The sequence below is a fragment of the Telopea speciosissima genome, chromosome 7, assembly GCF_018873765.1.
Source record: "Telopea speciosissima isolate NSW1024214 ecotype Mountain lineage chromosome 7, Tspe_v1, whole genome shotgun sequence".
Taxonomy (NCBI): domain Eukaryota; kingdom Viridiplantae; phylum Streptophyta; class Magnoliopsida; order Proteales; family Proteaceae; genus Telopea; species Telopea speciosissima.
In genome coordinates this window covers 49,116,234-49,133,568 of record NC_057922.1, presented here as the reverse complement: position 1 = coordinate 49,133,568, position 17,335 = coordinate 49,116,234, and the positions used below count along the sequence as shown (strand labels likewise).

The following is a 17,335-nucleotide window of genomic DNA, read 5'->3' as shown; positions in this document are numbered from 1 at the left end:
ATTATCACTTTGCAGTATACATGTTATAGAGCTATCACAGGGGTTTTAGTAATCGGTATCGACTGATACTGATCTGAAACGATTTCAGATCGGTCTGTCTCGGTTTGGATTGGTCAGGTTTACCTCTGTTTTCTTAAAAAAATTTAGAATTTTTTTAACATTTTTTATTTTTATCCGTACAAATCCGCTAATATCGGACCAGCCAGAAATCTACCTACCTGGTATCAATTCTGGAACCAATTTTGGGGTTTTTTTTTTTTTATAATAATTAAAAGATAAAAGATGGGTAGCCCAACCAGCCACCTTTTGCCATGAAGGAGCTAAAGTATTCCCTTTTTTTTTTTTTCTAGCATTTTGTTGGTGATAAAACTCCCAAGCACTCACACGCGGGGTTACACTCGTAGTGCGAATAATGCGGGCGTGCCAGAACCTTTGTGCAGGTTCAAAAGAGGTCGAAAACAACCTAATCTAACTCCTTACCAGGCTAGTAGGTTTCCATCCTACCTGAGTAGCTCTAAGGTCTTTTGGGTTAAGCCAATGATTACAGACTACAACCCGAAATGCCACAGATCTTAGAATAATCAAAAAGTAACTTGAGACACAAACAATAATGAGACAAAATGAAAATTATATCAATCAATCATACCAGATACAAGTGTGGGCTCCGCGAGTTCACTCTTGCGGCTCCTAGTATGTGACCGTACATCTCTTTGATCTCAATCGATAACAGGCACCAATAAAGAAATGCAACAAACAAAGCAATAAACAAATGGAGTAAGCGAAATAAAGAAGTGTGCTGGTTGTTAGATGTTTGTGTGTGTTCTTCGCACGGATAAGTCTTCCTCCTTATATAGATAAGCCTCGGAAGTTATCAGCTTGCGTAGCCGTTCCCTCCAAAACCACTCCATTCAGCCCATCTCATTTGAGCTCCAATCACAGGCTGCCACGCAGGCCATTAACCCCTGCTCTCACTCCAACTGTCAGCAGTGGCGGGCCCCACCAATATTGCCATCACCCTCGTTCCCTGTGAGACGCAGACCTGCGCCTGGCACTGCCTGCACCTCAGCCACGTGGGCCACCCTCTAAGCGCCAGGGCTCAGCCACGTCTCTGCACTTCTCTTACGACTTCGGCCCCACGCTGATGGCCTGCTCTTGGTCCTTGCCTAGCCCAACCAAACCAGACCCAGGCGGTTTGGGCCGCAAACACATTCTCCATTAAAAAACTGTTCATTTGTAGATAACCAAACATAGCTTTGACATCTTATAAACTGTAAGATTTAAAATATGGAGAAAAGTTCTCGACCGCCCATGCCTAGACACATGGGAGGGGGGTGCAAAATAACTGCCCCGCCCTCTATAACAATAACTATAACCTTATCCCAACTAAATGGGGTTGGCTACATGGGCCCGAAGAGGAAGAGAAGTAAAAAAGAAGTACAAGAAGTAAAAGGAAAAAGAATAGAAAATAAGTAAGGGAAAAAAAGTCAAAGCAGCATCCCAGGAACATTCCCCTACAAGGGATCGGTTACACGGGTCCTTGTCCTCCAAACAACTCTATCTCCGGTCATACTAGGATCGAGCCCTACCACATGCATATCCTTTCTTACCACTTCTCCAATAGTTATCTTAGGTCTACCCCTACCTCTTTTAGCTTTGTCAAATTGAATCTGGTTACTCTTCCTTACCGGTGCATCCATAGGTCTTTGTTGGATATGACCATACCACCTCAAGCGGCTCTCACGAAGCTTGTCCTAGATTGGTACAATTCCCAATTCGATTCTAATACAATCATTCCTTACTCTATCTCTCCTAGTCTTACCACACATCCTCATCAACATCCTCATCTCTGCTACACTCATCTTATCTATATTACTCTTCTTAACTGTCCAACATTCCGCTTCATAAGTCATGACTGGTCTTATAACTGTCCTGTAGAATTTCCCTTTAAGCTTAACAAACATGCGTTTGTCACATAACACTCCCGATGCACCTTTCCACTTCATCCATCCTACTTTAATTATGTGCGAAATATAATCCTCTATATCACCCTCTTTGTTAATGGTTGACCCCACGTATCTAAAACATTCACTTTGTGGTAGCTCTCGCTCCTCAGTTTCACCACTTCATCACCTCTCCTGGTTTGACTGAAGTTACATATCAAATACTCTGTCTATGTTCTGCTTAACTTAAAATCTCGTGATTCCAAGCTTGATCTCCATAACTCCAACTTTGCATTAATCTCTTCCACTGTCTCATCTATCAAAATAATATCATCAGCGAAATACATACACCATGGGACCTCATCTTAGATATGTCTGGTTAAATCATCCATTATGAGTGCAAACAAATAGGGGCTTAGAACTGATCCTTGATGTAATCCAATTGTAATAGGGAATTCACTACTTTAGTCCTCTGCAGTTTTGACACTCGCCACCACGCCCTCATACATGTCCTTGATTATATCCACATAGTTACTTGAGCTCCCTCTATTCTCTAGGACAAGCCAAATGAGCTCTCTAGGGATTCTATCGTAGGCCTTTTCTAGGTCGATAAAGATCATATGGAGGTTTCTTTTGTAAGCTCTAAATATTTTCATTAGTCTCCTTAAAAGGTAAATAGCTTCTGTGGTGGATCTCCCTGGCATAAAACCAAATTGGTTCTCCGACATAACAGTTTCTCTTCTTAAGTGGTCTTCAATGATTTTTTTTCCCAAAGTTTCATGGTATGACTCATTAGTTTATGCCTCTATAGTTATTGCAATTCTAGATATCACATTTATTCTTATAAATCGGGACTACAGTGCTTCTCCTCCACTCATCTGGCATTTTCTTTGTACTCAAAATTTTATTAAACAGCTTGGTTAGACAAGATATCCCTCGTGCTCCTAAGCTCTTCCACACTTCAATTGGGATCTCATCTGGTCCTGGTGATTTCCCTACCTTCATCTTTCGTAGGGCCTCTTTAACTTCGGCCTCACCAACTCGTTGTGGATGTCTGTGACGTGTATTGGCTGCAAGACTATTCTTCTCCACTTCCGAATCCATCCTATTAGTCAAGATAGCTCCATTAAGTAGGTTGTAGAAATATTCACCACATCTATCCATAATCTCCTCATCTCGTATTAGTACTCTACCATCCTCACTCTTAATGCATCTAACATGGTCCAAATCTCTACTATTCCTTTCTTTTATTTTGACTATCCAATAAATTATATTTTTCCCTTCCTTTGTATTAAGTTTTTCATATAGGCCATCATATTTCTTCGCTCTTGCTTTCCCCACAATCTTCTGAGCTTCTTTTATGGCCGCATAATTTCTCACTTTATCCTCTGTCTCATTAATCCTTTGCCAAGTCTTAAAATGAGCTTTCTTAATCTTAATGGTTGCTTCAACCTCGTCATCCCACTACGAAGTCTCTCTAGGGGCCAGACACCTACCTTTTAAAATCTCTAGGACTTCTTTAGAAACCTTCTTAATACAAGTCATCATCTCAGTCCACATCTCGTTGGTATCTTTCTCAAAATCCCACTTTCCTTGTAGAGCTACTTAACCGGTAAATGACTCTAAGAGAACTCCTTGAAAGGCAAAAATCCCACTCCCTAAGATGCTTCCGCATGAGCTCTCATTGGCCCTGTGTGTATGCAGAGGCCTTGCTATCCCACAGAGAACGCTCCCCTTTAAAAAATATTTAGCAGTTAGAATTACTGGGTAACTATTGAGCCAACTCATTGATCATTGCACTTTTGATTTATAGATGTAGATTTAGCTCACATTAACTAGATTCTCTAAAATTGTGCAGAATTTTAATTTACCATGGATTTTCTTGTTAGAAACTTGTAGCGGATACTTCATGATTGAAGTGACAAACATTATTTGAGACTTCTGAAAAATTACTTTGAAGCTCTACCCGATAATGAAAATTTGATAGTAATCGAATCAATCCTTCTGATGGAGCTTGAGATTCATGTAGCTTCTATCCTAGACTTCGATATTGACATGAAAAATGTTAACTCAAAACCAAGAAAAATAGCGGACATTTGAAGAGTTCGAAGCTTTGGCTGGCAGTCAAATTTACGCGTTACAAAATAATTTGTACTGTTGATATTCAGAAGGTCATTGAATTCTATAAACAATGAGGAGGGAGTTGGTTGTCACCTTAGTTAGGTTACCAAAGTGTTATAACCTATTTTTAATTTCTTAAAATTCTCATAATGATAAAGACGTGTTTGACTATCATAGTGTTATATATGGACGAAGGAGAGATGCCACGTAGGCATGGAGCCAATAAATTTTTGACTCTATCAATGGCATGGGTGATGTGGTATTAAGGGAGTTACTTAGTTATTTAATTATGGGGTTATCTTTGCATGAGAATTAAGGGAATGATGGGATCCTGTAGGATTCTATGGATGAGTGAGATTAGTCTAAATGAAGTTAATTATGTTAGACGTGTTAAGTAGGGTAAGTTATTTTAACTAATTTGTATTTCTTTAAATACCTTAAGATAATATAAAGAAGGGGACTTGGAACCAAATCAAAACCCTTTGAGTTAAGGTAGGCTTCCTTTATAAGCCAAGACCCCAAGCTTGATCCATAAAGCTTTTTATCCTTTTCCCTATTTTATCTCCTATCTTTTCTATTTTCATCTAATTTTATTTTATTTTCTTATTTCCTCTCATCTTCCCTACGTGCACGTAACAAATTGGTATCAGAACCAGAGATGGATCAAAGGGTTGAGAAATTGGAAGGCTACATGAGATCACTTCACACGGACAACAACAAATCATTAAGAAGCTTACCCAAACCACGAAAAAACTTACCAATGTATTTGACAAACTTGGATCTCGTACATCAGCAGCCAATGATTCTGGAATGGAAGAATCCTTAACGGAGATGAGAGACCACGAGAAAAGTTGGTAGCTAATGCAATTGAGCTACTGCAATCGGAAGCAGCACCAACACAGAATAAAAGAAAATCCAAGGAATACTGATCATGCGTTGCGTCCTTCAAAGTACGGATCTCTAAAGCTTCAAACTTTATGAAGAATATGTTTTTTTTTATGAAATATTCTTATTTATTGATGCATGTCTAGCACAAGTTATCTTTGATACAAAGAGTAGGCAACCAGGGAGTGGATTGTGGTCAAGTAGTCTACGCTAAAGACGTGGCATTCCTTGCCAGGGAGTCAGCCACACTGTTCATCTCCCTAGGGACATGGAGGACAGAACATGTCCTAAAGAAGGACATCAAGTGTTTGATATCTTGGATAGCATTGATGAGAACAATTGAAGGTGAGGTGGGATTACTAGAGAGAAAGAAAACAAGGTCCTTAAAGTCGGATTCTACTACTAAGTCATCAATGCATTCAACAATGCAGTGAAGAAGACCCTCCCGAAGAGCTAAGGCCTCACCTTCCAAAGCCAAATTGAAGGAAGATGGAATTGAGCAAGCTTTGATTGACAATCCCTGACTGTTCCTAATGATAAAACCAAGCCCTCCTTTTCCATTAATCAGAGAGGCATCTTAGTTCAGCTTCATTGTTGGGGTAGAAGCAGGAGACCAGCAAGGAGACTTTGGGGGACCCGATGCACCAAGAGATGTTAGAGGGAGCTACAACTTCTGAAATTCAGCAGCTAATCTCTCAGCTTCTCTGATGACTGCTTCTGGAGATTTGATTTTTCCATTGAATAGAGCCTCATTTTGCTTTTCCAAATACTCCAACAGATAAATGCTGCAAAGCCCACAGCTTCTTGACCCACTTTTTTCAAAGAGGCAAGAATGTGATTCCAATGAAGGATAAACTAGGGTAGATGGGGATTTGGAGGAGGAATGAAGGAGAGGGAAGAACCGAACCAAGTTGCTCGGGCAAATGGACAGTCAAGAAGAATGTGGTGGCTGGACTCTGTGTGAGAACCACATTTGAAACAAGTTGGGTCAATAGGAGCCTTCCTCTTTAACAGTGCCTCTCCACTTACCACACTATTTGTGCAGGCCCTCTAGAGGAAGTTACAAATTTTAGGAGTAGTATTACAGGACCATATTTTCTTCCAAACTTCAACTGAAATTTGCAACTGAGAAGAGTGAGAAGAGGATAAAGGTGAAAAAATGGAAAATGAAAAATGACAAATGAACAAAGGAAATTGCAAGAAAGTGAAAGAGGGAGGCACAACCCAGCAAAGTGATCCTAGGTATTCATTCCATGGTGGTTTCTTTCATGGGTACTTGATTGTACATCCCTCCTTCATCTTTACGATGGCATGTAATGCGGAAGTTGCACGTGGAGGATTGGGGAGTACCTTTTGGACTTGATAAAACCCTCCTCTAGGTGACTGACCACTACTACTGACCACATCTTCAAAAGGATGTTAAGCATGTAATCAACCAGTGTCACGTTGGTCAACTCATAAAAGGAACGAAGCAGAATACTGGTTTATATTCTTCGTTGTTCGTTCCTCACACACCATGGATTTTGTGCTTAGCCTACCCACTATTCGGGAAGATCACAATTCTATATTCATGGTAGTTGACAAGTTTTCCAAGATGGCACACTTCATTCCTATCAGAGAACCTTTGATGTTACATAACAACCCTCTTTTTCAAAGATGATGTTCGTTTACACGGTTTCCAGAGTCGAACGTTTTGGATTTAGATGTTTAATTTAAGAGCTATTTCTGGAAGACATTATGGTTGAAGATAAATACAAAGTTGCAATTCTCTACAGCCTCTCATCCACAGATAGACAGCCAGATAGAGGTTGTCAACCGAAGCTCGGGTAATCTCTTAAGCTGTCTTATGAGGGATTATTAGAAGACCTGGCTGTCACACCCCAGCCCGGTGATAAGGGCCAAGTATGACTGGATGTGTCTCACATCCAACCAACCCACCAAGTTCGCAAGTGCTGTAGTCTATTCGCAATCTCAATCACAATAATTAGAATTAAATGCAGCGGAAGCAATATAATAAGACATAAGATAGTATTTAAGGGAAAACTAGTGATAACAGTTTATATATTCATATATGAACATTTATGTACAGCAGGGTTACAATGTTGGTTCACAAAAGATGTAACACTAACTCAAAAAGATTATATACAATAGGTACTACAAAAGTGATATAACAAAAAGGGGAGAAGAAGCCTGATCAGTCTGGAAGATCAGGAGAATGAGCAAGCACGAAGCATCGTGCTCCACCAGAACAGTAGTGTCAACTCCACGGTCAACAGGAGAACCCTGAACAGAAGGAGTCTCCACAGAAATACAAGCAGTAGCGACAGTAGCCTTATCTGTAAAATAAAGTGATCACGGGGGAGTGAGCTCTCGACTGAGCCCAATAAGGGAATACATGCAAAACAAACACATTACACATGATGCATGTTCTAGCCTAACATACACCTATCATGGAAACTAAGTCTCATGAGGTTCAAGTACTACTGTGGTAGATGCTAACCTCGGTCCCGGAAACACATAACCAGACGTCGGTCACCCGAGCGAAACCATTCTACCACGGTGAGGACCCGCCAAGAAAGCATATCACCAGGCAGCTAACCCAACAGACCCCCAACGACCAACCCTACTGGAACACACACGCTAACATGGGACAGTAAATGGCACCCCGGTATACCCTTCGGCTGTACCACGGGTTGTCCAACACCTTACCCCCTGTTGGTAAGGGGCGTAGTACTGGGTTATGATATATTAGCCTTGCCCAGTGCAATCTATGCATGAAGAACATGTATGGATTGCAGAGTTGTAAGAATAAATAGTACTTCACTTTCATCAATTGAATAGTAACAATAATATCAATGCAAATGCAAATGCAGCCTAGTATCATATGCAGACTAGTGTAAAACAAAAGCAAGCTAACAAACTACATGCACAACTGTATTGTTTATGAAGTATGACATGGCACACAGAATAAATAACAATTAAATAGTAAACACGCATAAAATAAGTCAAAATTTCCTTACCTATAGTGTTAGGCTAGCCTAGGCAATAAGATCCCAGCAGACTAAACAACAACAGAAGAAGAACAACAGAGATGGTCCTAGAACAGAAGGAAAACAGCAAGCATTAGGGTCTGGTATAGGTCTAGGACAGTACCCTACCATTGGAGGGCAAAATGGGCATAAAAAAAAAAGAATCGGATTTAGGGGCAGAATTGGGGTTTTTGGCCCAGGTGCTCTGATCTTCACATACAGGCCACCAATTTCATGTTTCAGACCCAATTCAAGGTGGGTCAGTCCTCTTGTCTATTGAATTTCAAAATTACTTATTAAATTGGGGGTTTTGGTTATTTATTCCCAAATTAATGGGTTAGGGTTCATAAATCTGGTCTCTAGAACCAGATTTAGATGCAATTAAGTGGGCTGCCATGAAATTCAGGTGTAATTGAGTAAAAATTGATCCAAATCAATCCCTAGGATGCTGAAATTCTATTATCACAGCTTGGTGTTAAGGTTTTAATGGCAGCCAAGGGGGTAGGGCTTGTTTAGGACTGAGAACTAGAGGAGAAATTACATTCCAATTTGGGGATTTTGGTTATTTAACCCAAATTGGAAAGTTAGGGTTCTATAATCTGGTTCATGGAATCAGATTTGGGGTCAATTTGGGAGTTTTGTCTAATTAACCCAAATTACCATCTTAAGGTTAATGAATTGTACAATTCACCTGTGAATTGGAAGATAAAACAGAAGATCACAGGTTGTAGCAATACCTGAACCATAAATTGGTCCAAATCAGGGTTTAAACTTAGGGTTTGGTCAATTAAACCTATCAATTCTATGGTTTAATGGCTGGAATGAGTTTAGGAACTATTTAGAGATAAGAGGATTGAGAGGAAGAAGAAGAGAACAGCAGGATTCATGGCTTACCTATGTGTGCAGCAGTAAAGATGGAAGATGCAACCTTAAATTCTTGCTCCAAGGTCTCTAATGGAGATTCCCAAATTAGCAAAACCAGGTGGAGAAGTAAAGGCCTAAGGTACGGCTCCTTCCCTTCTTCTTCTCCTTCTCTTTTCTCCCTTCTTTTCTTCCTTCTATTTTTCTTCTCTAAGGCAGATTCGTTTCTCTTAGCTTAGGAATGAATGAATAGTAAAGATGGGCTGTATATATATAACTTAAGCACTAAGGGGCATTTTGGTCTTTTGGGCATAAATTAGATTTAAACTAATTTCTAAAATAGTTTATAACCTGAATTTTGTATTTATTGGTTTATTCTAACCATAAAGTGATACTGGGCGACATTTGAGGTCATCCGAACACGGGTAATTACTAGGAATTGGATTCTCCTCTGGGGATGTGGGTCCCACAGGTGGAAATGACCATTCTGCCCCTATAAACTCTAATTGGTCGTACAATCGGCATATAAATACACATATAAATTCATACTTACAATGAGTTAGTTAAGGGAAAGGTTCTGCAAGCCCTCCAGGTAGCAGATCTGACACAGGTAGCTTAGATGTGAGACCCCGCTAGGGTCCTCTGACTCTAGAAGGGCTGGTTGAGAAGAAGACTCCCCGGAATCCTCCATAGGTGTGTCAGTGGTTTGATCTAATACCTCGACCGATGCAGCCCACAACATCGAAGCAAGCATCGACACAGAACTGGAACCTGACATCACACAAGTTCCAAAAATTTAAATTTATTGCGGATTTTACACATTGAACCGATAGGACACCCTTAACTGCATCAGTTCCACTCCCCAAAACTAAATTTTCTCCTTACCTGATGTTATTTGTAACAGTCCCCCCCCCCCCTCCTCCCCCCCATCTTTGATAAGTAACAATTCTGTCTATAAAATCTCAAAAGAGAGTACTTCTGCTGCATAATATAAGAGAAAGAAGAAGATAATGATAATGACAATGTACTCAATAGGATCCAAAAGGTTATATTTAATAGAACCCACATAAGCCAATTGGTGGGGGAGCTAGATAGGATGAACCCCAGGTTCAGAATTACACGCCCCTGTAACAAGATCTCAAGAAAACCCTACAGCAGAAATTAGATGGACTAATAAAGTCAAAGTCAACCTTTATGGATAAGGCTCAGATTCTGGTCAATGGTGGAATGATGTCAGGATAATAAAACCCCAAAGTACTGCGATGATTCAATGGTCAGATTGAACACAACAACCCAAACAGTAAAATCTAAACTTGAAAAACCAGAATTTAGGAGAATTTCTGTCACAGCAAAACAGAGGCTCAGATCAGCCTCAAGGCCAGGTCAAAGGACCCTCTTGGGTGGTCCTTGATACCCCAAAGTATGGGAAAAGGGAACTCTCCATCATGGGGGAGTTCTAATGTCTTCTAATTACCAGTACAATAGATAAGAAAAAGAACTAAAAACAACTAAAGTAACTAGCTTACGATGTGGGCTGGTGGACCCAAAGCTGGCAGAACATAATTAAGGCCACTAAGGCAACTAAGGCCCATTTAATTGTTCTTACGGGAGTATGTTATGAACTCCCTTGGCATCAACTCTCCCCGGCTAGAAAGCATTCGTCCTCAACGAATGTAAAAGTGACATGTACTGCTCGTAGAGGTCTCGGTTGAGTCTCTTGAAATTGTCCGCATGGATCCAACTGCAATCAGTCCTCAGCAGCCCCTTCCATTTGACGAGAAAAGCATAAGCTGCTGCCATTTCGTACCATAGTGTATCTATCATCGACGACATCTTCAATCTCGTACTTGAGTGGAATATTAAATTGGGGTAACCGAATAGAATGCTCTATATCGCCCTCATCTGAATGGTGACCACATAAAGAGTCAAATATGCCATGTTGAAGACATTACTGATGATCCTATCTGGTGGTAGTTCTAGAACATAAGCATGAGGGCCAATCTTCTTTAGTACTTTGTAAGGACCATCTTCCAAGGATCCAACTTCTTGTTGGCGCCAGTTTCAAACCTTTCCAGAGTTATTTATACCATTACCATATCTCCGGTTATGAACTCAACATAACAATGATGACAATTAGCCATAGCCTTATATGTGTCATTATTAAGAGCAATGCATCTGTGTACATCAGTGTGTACCTCAGTAATATGCCAGATAAACTCGTCAGTCTCAATACTAACTCTTGCATGAGAAGGGAGGGGAACCACTCATTCGGCCACTTAGGTTGAATTTCCAGTATGATCTCGAATAAAGTATGACCCATGCTGTGATTAACCGAGCTGTTATAACTTATAAGAAAGCTAGGCTATATCAAGTATGGATAGCCAGTGTAAAATCCGCAATAAATTTAAATTTTTGAAATTTGTGTGATTTCAGGTTCCAGTTCTGTGTCGATGCTTGCTTCGATGTTGTGGGCTGCATCGGTCGAGGTATTAGATCAAACCACTGACACACCTATGGAGGATTCCAGGGAGTCTTCTTCTCAACCAACCCTTCTAGAGTCAGAGGACCCTAGCGGGGTCTCGCATCTAAGCTACCTGTGTCAGATCTGCTACCTGGAGGGCTTGCAGAACCTTTCCCTTAACTAACTCATTGTAAGTATGAATTTATATGTGTATTTATATGCCAATTGTACGACCAATTAGAGTTTATAAGGGCAGAATGGTCATTTCCACCTGTGGGACCCACATCCCCAGAGGAGAATCCAATTCCCAGTAATTACCCGTATTCGGATGACCTCAAATGTCGCCTGGCATCACTTTATGGTTAGAATAAACCAATAAATACAAAATTCAGGTTATAAACTGTTTTAGAAATTAGTTTTAAATCTAATTTATGCCCAAAAGACCAAAATGCCCCTTAGTGCTTAAGTTATATATATACAACCCATCTTTACTATTCATTCATTCCTAAGCTAAGAGCAACGAATCTGTCTTAGAGAAGAAAAATAGAAGGAAGAAAAGAAGGGAGAAAAGAGAAGGAGATGAAGAAGGGAAGGAGCCGTACCTTAGGGCTTTACTTCTCCACCTGGTTTTGCTGATTTGGGAATCTCCATTAGAGACCTTGGAGCAGGAATTTAAGGCTGCATCTTCCATCTTTACTGCTGCACACATAGGTAAGCCATGAATCCTGCTGTTCTCTTATTCTTCCTCTCAATCCTCTTATCTCTAAATAGTTCCTAAACTCATTCCAGCCATTAAACCATAGAATTGATAGGTTTAATTGACCAAACCCTAAGTTTAAACCCTGATTTGGACCAATTTATGACTCAGGTATTGCTACAACCTGTGATCTTCTGTTTTATCTTCCAATTCACAGCTGAATTGTACAATTCATTGACCTTAAGATGGTAATTTGGGTTAATTAGACAAAACTCCCAAATTGACCCCAAATCTGATTCCATGAACCAGATTATAGAACCCTAACTTTCCAATTTGGGTTAAATAACCAAAATCCCCAAATTGGAATGTAATTTCTCCTCTATTTCTTTGTCCTAAACAAGCCCTACCCCCATGGTTGCCATTAAAACCTTAACACCAAGCTGTGATAATAGAATTTCAGCATCCTAGAGACTGATTTGGATCAATTTTTACTCAATTACACCTGAATTTCATGGCAGCCCACTTAATTGCATCTAAATCTGGTTCTAGAGACCAGATTTATGAACCCTAACCCATTAATTTGGGAATAAATAACCAAAACCCCCAATTTAATAAGTAATTTTGAACTTCAACAGACAAGAGGACTGACCCACCTTGAATTGGGTCTGAAACATGAAATTGGTGACCTGTATGTGAAGATCAGAGCACCTGGGCCAAAAACCCCAATTCTGCCCCTATTTCCGATTCATTTTTTTTTTATGCCCATTTTGCCCTCCAATGGTAGGGTACTGTCCTAGACGTATACCAGACCCTAATGCTTGCTGTTTTCGTTCTGTTCTAGGACTATTTTTGCTGTTCTTCTTCTGTTGTTGTCTAGTCTGCTGGGATCTTATTGCCTAGGCTAGCCTAACACTATAGGTAAGGGAATTTTGACTTATTTTATGCGTGTTTATTATTTAATTGTTATTTATTCTATGTGCCATGTCATACTTCATAAACAATACAGTTGTGCATGTAGTTTGTTAGCTTGCTTTTGTTTTGCACTAGTCTGCATATGATATTAGGCTGCATTTGCATTGATATTATTGTTACTATTCAATTGATGAAAGTGAAGTACTATTTATTCTTACAACTCTGCAATCCATACATGTTCTTCATGCATAGATTGCACTGGGCTAGGCTGATATATCATAACCCAGTACTACGTCCCTTACCAACAGGGGGTAAGGTGTTGGACAACCCGTGGTACAACCGAAGGGTATGCTGGGGTGCCATTTACTGTCCCATGTTAGCGTGTGTGTTCCGCTGTGGGAACAAACAGTAGCGTTGGTCATTGGGGTCTGTTGGGTTAGTTGCCTGGTGATATGCTTTCCTGGTGGGTCCTCACCGTGGTAGAATGGTTTCGCTCGGGTGACCGACGTCTGGTTATGTGTTTCCGGGACCGAGGTTAGCATTTACCACAGTAGTACTTGAACTTCATGAGACTTAGTTTCCATGATAGGTGCATGTTAGGCTAGAACATGCATCATGTGTAATGTGTTTGTTTTGCATGCATTCCCTTATTGGGCTCAGTCGAGAGCTCACCCCCCGTGATCACTTTATTTTACAGATGAGGCTACTGTCGCTGCTGCTTGTATTTCTGTGGGGACTCCTTCTGTTCGGGGTTCTCCTGTTGACTGTGGAGTTGACACTACTGTTCTGGTGGAGCACGATGCTTCGTGCTCCTATGATGATTGCTCATTCTCCTGATCTCCCAGACTGATCAGGCTTCTTCTCCCCTTTTTGTTATATCACTTTTGTAGTATCTATTATATATAATCTTTTTGAGTTAGTGTTACATCTTTTGTGAACCAGCATTGTAACCCTGCTGTACATAAATGTTCATATATGAATATATAAACTGTTATCATTAGTTTTCCCTTAAATACTGTCTTATGTCTTATTATATTGCTTCCGCTGCATTTAATTCTGATTATTGTGCTTGAGATTGCGAATAGACTACAGCACTTGCGATCCTGGTGGGTTGGTTGGATGTGAGACACATCCAGTCATACTTGGCCCTTATCACCGGGCCGGGGTGTGACACAATGGGTCCTTGAGAGATTTTTTCTAGCCCATGGTTGGGTCCTACGGGCATTGGACCTTTTGTTTTTGGGTTTATTAATCTGATGTGCCTCTTTTATAAGCCCAAAAGTTAGGATTTAAGGGGGTACACGCCTACACGGGATAAAGTATATAAATAAGATTGTGTGGGTCCCATGTGCCATTAAGTAATGTTAATTTAGTCTAGCAATAGTCCTTTTTAGCTAAGTATTTTGTCTCTTAATGTTGAAGTCAGTTTCCCTTTTGCAACATCCTTTTTGGAACAGTTTCTATTTTCAATTTTCTAGAAGATTTAGGTTAGATAGGGTCCATAATGAGTTACTATTTGGATTGTTTCTATTTTGTTAAAGGACTGCTAAATCTAATTTTAGAAACTCCAAAATTTCTAAAAACTTGATAATTTCAGATTCCTTGAGCCTGAAGTTTAGGAATGTTTTTAATTTATGAGTTGTGTTAAGAATAGAAATTTGAGTGGTTTGTTAATCTATAAATTAGTGGTTTGGTATTCTATGTAATGGGCTGATTTGATAACGGAATGAGTTAAGGTTTAGTTCTATTTTGAAGCGGTAGTTGGTGCCTCTCCTTTCTCTCTCCCTTCATTTTCTTCTAAAAGTACTGTTCACGGGTACTTTTCATCATAGCTTCGGATTAATTTAGTGATAATCCACCAAGCAGTTATTCACCCCCAAAAAAAAAAAAAATTTCCACCAAGCAGTGGAGCCACCTCCAAATGGGTATGCTTGAGGGTAGGAAGACTGGAACTATTCCCATTGTGTCTCTATTAATAATTGTTCTAACCTTTGCATTGGTGAATTTTAATCTCATCTCATTTAGTACGTCCTTAGTTTCTGAACTGTACATGCTGCAGGTATGAGCCATACCTTTGGGAGAATGTGAAGCGGTCTTACCTGAGACATGCTGTCCTTTCTTTGTACAACTTAATCGAGTGTATACTGGTACAATGCAGAAGTCTTCCTCCACCGAGTCAAACATAATGAGATGTTCTACAGTTCCACGCTTCAAGTACCTTTCAATCAGGTTAGTGTCTTTGTTCATTGAGATATACAGATGCACTTGGTATTGGATTTGTTGTTACATATTTACTCTTTCAAACATTGCCTATTTTTTTTGTCTCTCTTTTTTGCCTTTAATTGAGTGCCAAAATTCTGTCTCATTGTGCTGAATCATGCAAGAGTTCAAATGAACCCCTCAAGCTCCTGAAGTGCAATGCTTGGTTTTTGCCCTCTATTCGTGTTTTCTGTTTTCGCTAGGGTAGAGTTGTTTGATAGTATTGGTGATTCTTTGCTCCTCCACTAGGAGTTCTTTTTTCTTCTCAATATCTCTTCCTGCTTCTTATTCACATTTTAAAGATATTGGCTGCTTTCTTTTCTGTTTCCTAGACCTTCTAATCTATCATTTGCTGGATAATCTTTTCTTTGCTTTTGGCAATGGATACTCTGCACCTGCTTTCATCTATTTTTTGGTATTATAATTTTCTTTTCTAATTTCTTGATATCTCCTGATGCTACCGTTATTTGATACTTATTTTTTCAGCCATGTTGGCTGGACTGGTACTTAATGCTTATCAGTTTGGCATCTTTGTCTTCTAGATTCTGAGCTATCTTTTGATATTTATGTCTTCCTAATCCTTAGATCTTCATGATGCTCAATGGTTTCTAATTGTCTCTGTTTTCCTCATGATGGTTGTTCAGCGCACCAGCACTGTCTTCAAGAGGGACATCGAAATCATCTCTTCCAATGACCTCTGTTGATGTTGCTTCTCGAAGCTCTTGGAAGACAATTTCTAGTGGAGAACTCTCTCCAAAGCTTGATTTTGATGATAACTCGAGTTTTGGGATTGCTACACCATTTTTGAAATCTTTCATGCAGGTAAAAGGCCTTACTTTTTTTGTTTGAAAATTTTCCACCCTTAGTGCAGTTTTGTCTTTTTTTAATAAATGAAGTTATTTTTGTGTGAGTGGATTCTTTCCATGGCCATGGAAATAGCCTCTAGTAGTGGGTCTTGCTTTTGTGCCATGAGGCAGCTCAATTGGCACTGAGTGATTTCGGCATTCTTGTCTTCTCTGTGTATACTCATATTTTAGATTTCAGTGCCTCTAGTAGTGGGTGTTGGTTTTGTCCACATATATGTAGCCTCGTGGTTTAGGTTTAGTCCAAATGGTAATGCCACATGGAGGAACAAAGCTTTGAGAAGCTGGAAAATGTCCATAATTTTGACTTCAATTGGATAGGTGAAAATATAAGAGGAAGCTCACTGTATGGGGAGCCATATGTTGATATGTGCTATGAAATTTGATACAAAGCCAATCCAACGACTAACCTACATGTTCATTGATTAGAATTGTCAAATCAGCCATTGACGTGGCAGAAAATGTGTTAAGGCCTGTGGGGTTAATTATATTATTCCCCCCCCCCCCCCACCTTCCCTTTTGATAATATTTTGAATTCAGAAATTTTAAAACTTGCATCATTGGGTAGCTGAAATGATCTAGGAAGATATGCTAATTCTAGGCACCTGTTTAAGGACAGCAGCCTTGGAATTATGTAGTCAATTTTTATACATGTCATCTGAGTTGGAAGCTCAAGATGGCTCCTGTTTTCTTTTTTCCTTGTTTTACCTTTTTTTAATGTGCCAAATTTCACTCCTATAGACCTCTGCCACATGGGAGAAGGGGTCAATTTCTCACCTCATATTTTTTGATACCATGAAAGACCTAAGACACGTGTATGACATAGAGGCCAGATCCAACCACACCTCGCAAAAGATCACACATTTTCATTTTTTCCTCAACTAATTTTTTGAAAGAATTTTAAAGTTGTTATTTGTTGGTATAAGTTGGTACCTGGTTTGATGTAGATGAGGGTGCTACACTTGCTGCTAATCCTCAATGATGCAGTATCGCTTCTGTGGACTAGGCTGAACCCATTTGAAAGCCCAGACCAAGAACTGGGTCCAAATCTGATTTGAGTCCAGTAGGATATTTAGGCATTAAATTAGGTTGATATTGTAATATTTTATTTTATTTTATTCTGTTTTATTTTGGTAGGAAGTTAGATATGTTAATACAACTAGGATATAAGATTTGATTTTACTTCTATTTCAGTTTTAGAGTTTAGTTAGGAAACTTTATTTTTTTTCTTTATATATGTAAGCAACCCAATGTAATAAACAGATTGAAGAATAAAAAGTTGAGTTTTAATTTGAGTGTTGCCTACG

General features: G+C 39.6%; 2 protein-coding genes across 2 annotated transcripts in view; both read left to right on the top strand.

Annotated features, from left to right (window-relative positions):
- Positions 1-16,397, top strand: part of LOC122668084 (peroxisome biogenesis protein 6) — a 176,232-nt gene extending 159,835 nt beyond the window's left edge. Inside the window, exon 17 of the mRNA XM_043864638.1 lies at positions 16,385-16,397. The gene's annotated coding sequence lies outside the window, so the exon portion shown is untranslated. The remainder of the gene's footprint in view (positions 1-16,384) is intronic.
- Positions 15,028-16,014, top strand: LOC122668651 (conserved oligomeric Golgi complex subunit 1-like). Its single transcript, XM_043865189.1, has 2 exons — positions 15,028-15,135; positions 15,810-16,014. Exons 1-2 carry the CDS (start codon positions 15,059-15,061, stop codon positions 16,012-16,014), a joined length of 282 nt encoding a protein of 93 aa, XP_043721124.1. The 5' UTR covers positions 15,028-15,058.
- Positions 16,398-17,335: the final 938 nt, after the last annotated feature.

Bases quoted from the DNA above. Each gene is read 5' to 3' on its own strand.
- LOC122668651 (XM_043865189.1), top strand. From the start codon at position 15,059: ATGCAGAAGTCTTCCTCCACCGAGTCAAACATAATGAGATGTTCTACA. The intron at 15,136-15,809 runs GTTAGTGTCTTT...ATGGTTGTTCAG, and splicing joins TTCAAGTACCTTTCAATCAG to CGCACCAGCACTGTCTTCAA.